We start from the raw sequence: 8,722 nt of genomic DNA, 5'->3' as shown, positions 1-8,722 counted from the left end.
AATGAGCGTATTTATGGCGCACCCATTAAGTTAAAGGAAAGCACCATCGGGGGCTATATCCGGTTTTCAAAATAAAGAGACCATTTCTTATCTATTGATTTAGATTCTGCCCCGCCCAGTGCTAGAAATTATGGACCTCAAAAATACACACATGTAAAATATGCTAGTCAGCTGAGTTTTCTGACTGATTTCATAAAAAACTAGCTTACGCCTGAATCGTACAGCTGAACATAAAGTTACCTTGTTCTGATAACTGTATGTTTGAACCCAAAGACAATAGTTTCTCCATCCTCGCATTAACAAATTGCTCAATCAAACTCATAACAAACTAAACGACCCTTATTTTGTAAAACCGTCATTACTTACCTTCAACTTCATAAATCCTGAGGGTTTTGTGAATTGCTGCTCAACGTTTTGGAAAAAAATATCCCCAACCTAATATCTCGTAAATGTCATGACTCAGTCTCTAAAGTCTATTATTTAATATGCGTTGTTTGATTTAAATAAAAAGTCAAACAAACCATCATATTGCCAATAAACCGATGTTTGGGATGGCCTTAATGATGAGTGCAAACGCGCACCCACATTTTAGGGGCGGCTCTATTGACCACGCAAACGCGAATGGCTGCTGGCTTGTCCGCCTCCAGACATTAGAGTGGCTGCTGTCGGTCAAGGTAAGGCGCTCTGCACTGGGCTGTTTCAGCTGCACGGAGCCTCTCACCGCGGCGGACACACACACACACATACTCACCGCCACCGTCCACGAAGGGCACTGCGGTTAATTATTTATGATTGTTTATCACCAAAAACCCGTCTAAATCACCTCTCAATATTTATGTAGAACTGCGTCACTGTGCATAAATATTTTTATATTTTAATGACAATATACCAAAGTGACATTTTAGAGAAAAGGCAGATTTACTCATCTTGTTTTCTTTCCACACATGTATAAAGATGCAAACACGCGCCATTATCTGCACAGTGCTGCCACCAGGTGGACATTCCTGTTTCCTACAAGCAGGTGTCAAAACAAACCTTTGCGACAGAGGACACTTTAGGTTAGATATTTTAGATTGGTGTAGCGTTAAGAAGTGAATGAAAGTCTTTTAAACTTCGAAATTGGAAACATCAAATGATTTATTGGAGAGAATTTATTGGTCACTTTGAAATTCTCCAAAATGATAGAGGTAAATTAAAACATCATTAAAACACAGCTGAACATAAATAAAGTGTCAATTTGCAAACATTTGATGGTCTTCTTTCACACGTGACCAGGGACCGTATACCGTAAACCGATCCTGACCACTAGATGGCAGTATAGCCTCAAACAAATTAGAGGAAATGAATGGGTGCGCTGGGCGAACATGCATGATGAAGCTCTGAAGTGACCAGAAGGTTTCCAAGATATGTTCTGATCACACTTTGGCATTGGGCACGTGGCACACAGAACCATAGCCCGTATCTCACTTTGGCTCAATGATGTCATAGCTTTTCCTGTGAATAGAATTCAAAGACTCAAATTAGACATGGGTGAGAATTTGTGTTCATTCACTGCCCTGCACTGCACCAACAAACGTGTTTTGATTTATTTAGGCTGTTTGGACTAACTGCTGCTTATACTAGAGCTGGAAACTAACTATGCATATTTATTTTAGTGTTTCAGTTTGGTGATGTAAGCAAACTCTCAGTATAGTTCCTTCCTTCCTTCCTTCCTTCCTTCCCTCAAACTTCCCCCTGAGGTGAGCTTGAATTAGCGCTGTAACTGAAACCCCCACCTTTGGCTGTGCAGCCTCACACAATAGGAGCTCATGTATTAGTGTTAATCTTCCGGCTTGAGATCACTAAACCATTGTTATTGTTGTGCTTCACCGCCGCCTTGCTTGGTCCCATTTATCCTCTGCTGCTGAACGTGCAGACGAGCTGGGCGCCACTATGAAGGTGACAGTCCAGAGGCACGGGGGACAAAGACGGCCATCACTCTGTGGGTTAGAAGGGGTCGGGTCTGTATTAATTCCAGCATATCTCCTCCCTGCCCCAACATGACAAGAACCCCCTGCTAAATATACCCACACACCCTGGCGAGCACTCAGAGCCTTTCAGCAATCTGTGTCAGTGCAGCCAAGAGTGAGTGTGAGAAATTGGAGAAGTGTGTGGCGGAGAGAGAGAGAGAGAGAGAAAGACACAGAAATGGGGCTGTATAATCATGGGGTCCAGGCTTTCCAGATCTGGTTGGCTCAGGCAGGTTGTAACCGGATGGGTGACGTACCTCCTTGCAAGTCCGGCGGTCTCTATCAGCTGGTGCCACTCCTCCATTCCTGCCTTGTTGACAGACATGATTTACACACCCCCACCCCGCAAACCTACTCAAATGTCCCACACAGGAGATCTGACACCATCAATGAAGATACAGTATGTGAAAGTGGGGTTGTTTTACTTATGTGTATTTAACACAGATCTGGCCAAGAGGAGAGGAGACAAAGCTGTGAGGTGGAGCGCAGCAGGAGAAGGGTGGAATAGTTTATTAGTTAAAATGTTAAACTAAGAGATAAGAGCAAAAATAACAACAGAGTAGAGACTTTAGATCAAAACAGGTAGCAGCAGTTGAAGTTCACGTGATTGTTTCTCCTGTGGGTAATAAAGCTCAATGTTCCATGACACATCAGCACGGGCAACAGGTCTGCAAATTGAAAACAATGAGACCATCAAAATAAATAAATAACCATCTGATCTCTGCTCAAAAAGGACATTGATGATTATATAAGCTGTCCTGTGTTCACCTCAGACACACACACACACACACACACACACACACACACACACACACACACACACACTGCTGGTGGATGTGTTGCAGTCACAGTACAGCACTTGAGCTGGAGAGCGAGGTCATCTCGGGGTCAACCTTTACATGAGCATGACTCCACTGTGGCCTCGTCACTTATGTGCATTTATATAACCACCAAGTTTCACCAAGGCTCTTATCTGATGTACGTAATGTTTCATGTTTATCCTTCTGGTACCCAAGTCTCACAGTCTGCACACACACTGAGGTCATTCATAGCACCAAGCGTCCAGACCAGTGTGAATTACTGCATATCCATTTGTTTAAGAGTCACAACAATCACCTTGGTGCTCCATTCTCACCAGATTATACAAGATCTGACTGAACTATATTACATTTGAATATACAGTAAGATGTCAAACCGAGGCCTTTATTGAAGCATTTGGTGATGTTTAAAGGCTCTTCCTCTCCAGTTACTGCACTTCATCTATTTGAATGTCTTGAACCTTCACCGACTAACACAGATGTTTTCATTTGTTTTGGCTGATTCCATGTTTTCTCAGGAGTGTGTTTGTGTGTACAGATTGGACGTGATTGAACTCTCCTTGACCTTTTCCATCACATACTGTGTGTCTTTACTGACCACAGCTAACTCTCATCTCACATCAACCTGGTTACTTTATTTATATATTATCTTCTGATCTTTATAAGGGGGGCGCGACAGAAAAAGTTTGGGAACCATTGACCGAGCTCATCAGTAGAGCGTCCCTGACCCGTCACCTGAGCCGTACCGTGTCTTCTCCACGTGCAGCCACATCCTAAATTACATTATCTAAACACGACACTGAGCAGTTGTGAGGAAGCCAGGACTTGTTTGACTTAATTGTGGTCCAATTGCTTGCATCTATTATTGGATTTCCATCCGCTTTAATAAAGAGCTGCCAATATAAGCACCAACGTGAGCGTCTCTTTATATAGCAGGCATGTTGAGCTAAAGTTCACGCTGACGTTTCTGTGACAGATACTCCTGTGAGGGAAATGAGGAATTATTGTGGTCTATTTATACATGTGGAAACAAGGGTGATATCAGTGTGTGTGTGTGTGTGTGTGTGTGTGTGTGCTCGGGCCTCATGTGCTGCAAAGCCAGAGCTAATGGCCTCAATGTCCTGCACCTGTGACCTGCTCTGCTATCTACTGAGGCATGAGGACACCTTGATGTGTTTGGAGGGTTTTGACCTTTTCTGCCTCAGATGTTCTCTAGTTCTGCTCTCTGGTAAAGCTACAATGATGACAAAGCCAAAGGAGCAGAGACAAAGTTCTGAACCTTCATAACAAAATACCATGTCAGGCTTATTGGCTTTGGCCTTAATGTTTACACAGTTGTTTATATCTGCACTATTACAGGTAATCCATTTACTTTGTTGTATTACTTTTGTGTGTGAAAATAACACCACAATCTCAAAATAAAGCAATTTAATCCACATCCTGCTCCATATGTGTAGACAAAACACAGCTTTATTGATTTTTGGCCAAAGGTTTTTGAGCGCCTGAACTTGGTGTTACTGGTGTTGAGCCCTCAGACTCATTCAGTTTCAGCTTCACTCACAGTGTAAGGCTAAGCAGCTCTCTTGGTGGCAGAAAGACACAGGGATGCTCGATTCATCTCAATAGGATCCAATGTTTTATTTGTGGGCAATAACACACAAATGGTGAGGCAGAAATTCAATGGTCTAAAGTGAATGACACAGCAGTTATCTATTCAACGATCTCTCTGTTAGAGAGAGAAAGCACCAACATGATGATACAAAGAGAATGATAAGTTACCCCTGGTTTGAACTATTTACAACAAAACAATATGAACAAGGACAGCATAATGAAAAAAGATTCCTCAGGACTATTTACAATTCTGTACAGGGATGAAGAGGAGTCTTCCTGCTGCAAGACAGACAGACAGAACATGTTGTTAGACAGGCAGGTACACTTTACTCTAGACAGGGATCATTTACCATTTGAATATTCTGTGACTTTTAGTCTTTGTGATAAATGCAGTACGGTGCTCACTGGTCTCACCTATAAACGATTGAGCAGAGTGTTCTGAATGTCTTCAAACACCTGGTTGTAGATCTCCTCTTGTGACTTCAAACCATCCAGGTAATCTGCAATACACAGCAAAACAGACAATCAAATCAGACTCTCACTTTGAAAATCTTTAGTAAATAACAAAACAAAACAGTCTCCATCTGTAACGTACCGATATTCAGGCCGCAGACTTCCATCTCCTTCCTGTGTTTCAGATACATGGGCCACACGTGACCGTCAAACAGGCCGGGGGGGTCTGGCACCGTGTACTGCCTTGTACTGAAAATGAAAAATACTTAGTTAGAGAACTGACAGACAGAATGGATCAATGTAGAACCTTTGTCTATCTGATGTTCCTGCCCTCACTCACCTTCTTCTCCTTTTGCACTCCTCATAAGGGATTCCAATGTAATACAACTTGTCAAACACGTCCAGCAGAGGCCTAGAGGGAGGATGCAGGAGAGAATTCATTTGTCATGCCTTCATGTGAGGAGCCCCTGGGGTTCATGTTATACAGCTGTACTTTTATCTGACATGTAAACATGACACTCAACATACACGGTGTGCAGATCAGCACCAACAGATTCAAGTATGAGACCCAGAGCCTCTTATCTCTGGCTGCAGGCGGTACCCTTGGCAACACGCTGGCTCTCAGTCTAGGCTCATCCGAGTGAAGGAGCCAATGGAGAGCATTTGAAACTAACATGTGACAATTTCAAGAATGACACGGCCAAATTTGAAGTTCAGTTTTGCTCCTTCCCTCACGTGACTGTTACAAATTTAGTACACAATGATGTCATAAACTCTCAAATGGGTCAGACTGGTGAACCTGATGAACTTACGGGTAATTGTAGAGCAGGAAGCCTTCTACGATCAGGACGTGCGTCTGCCCCTCGGGGTCGGCCACGTCGGTGGCAGGAGACACATTGACGCCGTGCGAGCGAGCAAACTTCACTGGGTTCTCGATCCAGGCCTTCACTGTGTTGGTCATGGCCTCCATATCCAGAGCTGATATCACTGTAACACAGGATCGATAGGAAAGATGGCAGAAGTTGTAGATACAGGATTAGAGTAATGACAAGGTAAGAATGTGAAATGGGATGTTGTGTTCTTATTGTGGGGGGGTTTACTTATGTGAATGAAGTCTTAAACAAAATGAGTCTTTGTCAGGTTTCCTGCGGTGAAATCCAGTTCTTACCATCCCACTGTTTAAAGCCGTCCTCCCCGACTTCTATGTGATCGGTGTTCTGAAATAACAGTCACCAATAAAACACTGCTGCAGCGTCTCAGCAATCTGAACACTTGATCAGATCCCATCCACATGCCAGCACAGCACACAGGCACACACACAGAAATTACAAAGATTTACTTTAGTAATGAGGTCAGACAGAAGACAGGAAATGGTCGATCTTAGGATGTGAGAGAAAGCCTGAAAAGTTAACTAATATAAACTTTAGATTAAAGTGAATAAAAGAGATTCACCAGAAAAAAAAGTAGAGTGAGTTATAGATCCGCTCTGCGTTTGTTATTACATGCAGCTCATTCAGGCACACACAAACTCCTTTATCTTGCACACAAACTCACCTTGAAAAAGTCATCTTGATGCACAACACAGCAGTGGGGCAACGCTTTTATCAACGCGTTAGTCAGAGTGGTTTTACCCCCATTAGTGACCCTGAAAAAGAGATAAACACACACATTGTAAGTATGCATGTTGTTTTGTTGTGTGTGTGATCGTTGTTTTCTATGTTTCTCGATCAGATATAACTGTTATCAATCAATACCGCCCTTAGTTACAGGGCGCCGTAAGTCAACATCCAGCTCATTCATGTGAAGAGAAAATGTGAGAACTGACAGTTAACACCACATTACTTAACATCATTACCTTTTTATCGAAATGTAAGGTTTTAAATGTTTCTGTGGATAGGTTTGTCATATTGTTATCAACTACAAAGTTAAAACAAAACAGTTTCATTTCATATTTAATAATGTATTCATTCATTCCAAAGGTTACAGGTAGACATAAACAAAGGCATAGACAAAGGCAGATCATCTTATCTGACCCACTCTTCCTTTTCCCTCCACGTTTCAGTGAGTCTCCCGGTGAAATTTAAAAGTCCCGCTCGTTTCTATACAACAGCTCCTAACATACACTCACACACGTCACACACACACACACACACACAAATACACATATACACACACACACACACACACACACACACAGTGACCGAACGTGACTCAACCGGTTTGTCCATCAGAGCTCGGCGATTTCAGGCGGGCAGCTTATAATACGAGGATCAAACTGTTAGTATCTAACATGAATTAGATAACCTTAGACACATATAAACTTGTAAACATAAAGTATTCTCAAACTCCGGTATTTTTCCAAACACAGCCACTGAAACGCACGGTGACATGAATTAATTTAAGCTGAAGACTAAACTTCGCCGCCAACACTTGATTTTCTTCCATTGTGGCCACACACATACAAACACGCGCGCGCAAAACAAACTCCTGCAACAGTTTATTAAAAACATAAACACTTACCCGCCGATTCCTATAATGTACTTCATCCTTCCTTCGCTTCTGGGCAGCTACTAACAGTCCTCTGGGTTAAAGCAGGTAAAGACAGTTCAAACACGCTTTAAATCAAAAGTTACTGAATTCAATTGAAGCTTTCGCCTGATGAAGTTCAATCCCTCCTACTGCAGGTTTGTCAGTGAGTGAGCGCGAGCCACGGTAGTTTATATGAACCTCGCTGCGTCACAACGTACGCAAGCACGGCCACCACGGGACGTCTCGTAGTGCAACGTGCGTTACGTGCCTGACTGCAGCCAATCGGCTTCCGCGGAGCTCCTAACGTTATCCAATCACAGCCGGAGAAGGTGAATAACTTTAGGACAAATGTAGATGGACTTCTATTATGCTGAGATTTCATAAATCTGCGGTACAAATTTGTAAAATCCGAGGAAGTTGCGAATGTAAATTATTTGAATTCGACAAAGGAGAGAACTTAGAACTGTATAATTGTCTTTCTACAAATGCAGATGAGACACACAAATATATATAAAATATATGATCAATGGAATAGAATTTAAACAATAAAATGAAAGTAGATGTAAGACAATTTTTTTCTCTGAATCACTATATTTTAAACATTTAAATCGACGAATAGGCTTGGAGGCTCCCAGTTCAGTTTTTCCTTGCCTATTAGTGATTATATAATATGTATAGTGAGATTATAAATCATTTCAACATATGCACATGTAAAATAGCCCTGCCACATACAAGGAAACACTTCAATACTGCAGCATCTGAACAGTGAACAGTGTCTTATCTTTAAAGAGGGGGACCAAGGTTTGAATTTACTCTGCATTAACCTGAAGCTATTAAAAGCCTTAAAGTCAACACTCCTATATTGTGCACTCACTTGCCAGATAAGTGTCTGTGTGTTAGATAAAGTATGTGAGGAGGGTGGGGGGGCAGAGCGAGCTGCAGAGACGTGATGGATGTCGTGGCACACATTTCATAGGCAGCTGATATTGTCATGGGTTCACTCGTGCGTCAGAACAAAGTTCGGCCTGTTATTCCACCTGAGAATGGAGGCCAAAGTTCAGATGAGGTCTCAGGTGTACTTTTCACAATTGCACTCTCTTTTTTTCCGGAGACTCTTTTTATTTGTTTGTCTGTGAAGTTCCTGTTTCTATTTGTGTGTGTTTGTGCAGCCCTGTCCCAGCTGTCAGGTGTCAGCAGTCACAGCGGCCTCTGTCAGGGTTAGTGTGTGAGGGGTGATGATAGGGAGCTCGTGACTAAGGTTTTCTTTGGGTCATTGGAAAGCCAGAATGACTTCCTTGGAAT

General features: G+C 42.4%; 1 protein-coding gene across 2 annotated transcripts; it reads right to left on the bottom strand.

The window, feature by feature from the left end:
* Positions 1 to 4,389: 4,389 nt before the first annotated feature.
* LOC143002886 (nicotinamide riboside kinase 2-like) lies at positions 4,390 to 7,592 on the bottom strand. 2 transcript variants are annotated; one of them, XM_076153276.1, is made up of 8 exons: positions 7,412 to 7,592; positions 6,446 to 6,536; positions 6,060 to 6,108; positions 5,704 to 5,878; positions 5,232 to 5,303; positions 5,034 to 5,140; positions 4,853 to 4,938; positions 4,394 to 4,717 (listed from the first exon to the last, which is right to left on the bottom strand). In XM_076153276.1, exons 1-7 carry the CDS (start codon positions 7,435 to 7,437, stop codon positions 4,853 to 4,855), a joined length of 606 nt encoding a protein of 201 aa, XP_076009391.1. In that variant the 5' UTR covers positions 7,438 to 7,592; the 3' UTR covers positions 4,394 to 4,717. The 2 variants fall into 2 exon arrangements, with proteins under 2 accessions (XP_076009392.1, XP_076009391.1); XM_076153277.1 differs by lacking the exon at positions 6,060 to 6,108 and having other exon boundaries at positions 4,390 to 4,717; positions 7,412 to 7,591.
* Between the last annotated feature and the right edge of the window lie 1,130 nt (positions 7,593 to 8,722).

Source organism: Genypterus blacodes, unplaced genomic scaffold (genome assembly GCF_046128005.1).
Source record: "Genypterus blacodes isolate CSIRO-AG114 ecotype Tasmania unplaced genomic scaffold, CSIRO-AGI_Gbla_v1 ptg000058l_1, whole genome shotgun sequence".
NCBI classification, from domain to species: Eukaryota; Metazoa; Chordata; class Actinopteri; order Ophidiiformes; family Ophidiidae; genus Genypterus; species Genypterus blacodes.
This window is presented reverse-complemented; position numbering and strand designations above follow the sequence as displayed.

What these genes read in the sequence shown, in the direction of transcription:
- LOC143002886 (XM_076153276.1), bottom strand. Translation starts at nt 7,437, where the DNA reads ATGAAGTACATTATAGGAATCGGCGG. An exon ending in CGGCTTTAAACAGTGGGATG is followed by an intron (nt 5,879 to 6,059) that starts GTAAGAACTGGA and finishes CCTGTGTTACAG; the next exon opens with TGATATCAGCTCTGGATATG. An exon ending in TTCCTGCTCTACAATTACCC is followed by an intron (nt 5,304 to 5,703) that starts GTAAGTTCATCA and finishes TCCTCCCTCTAG; the next exon opens with GCCTCTGCTGGACGTGTTTG.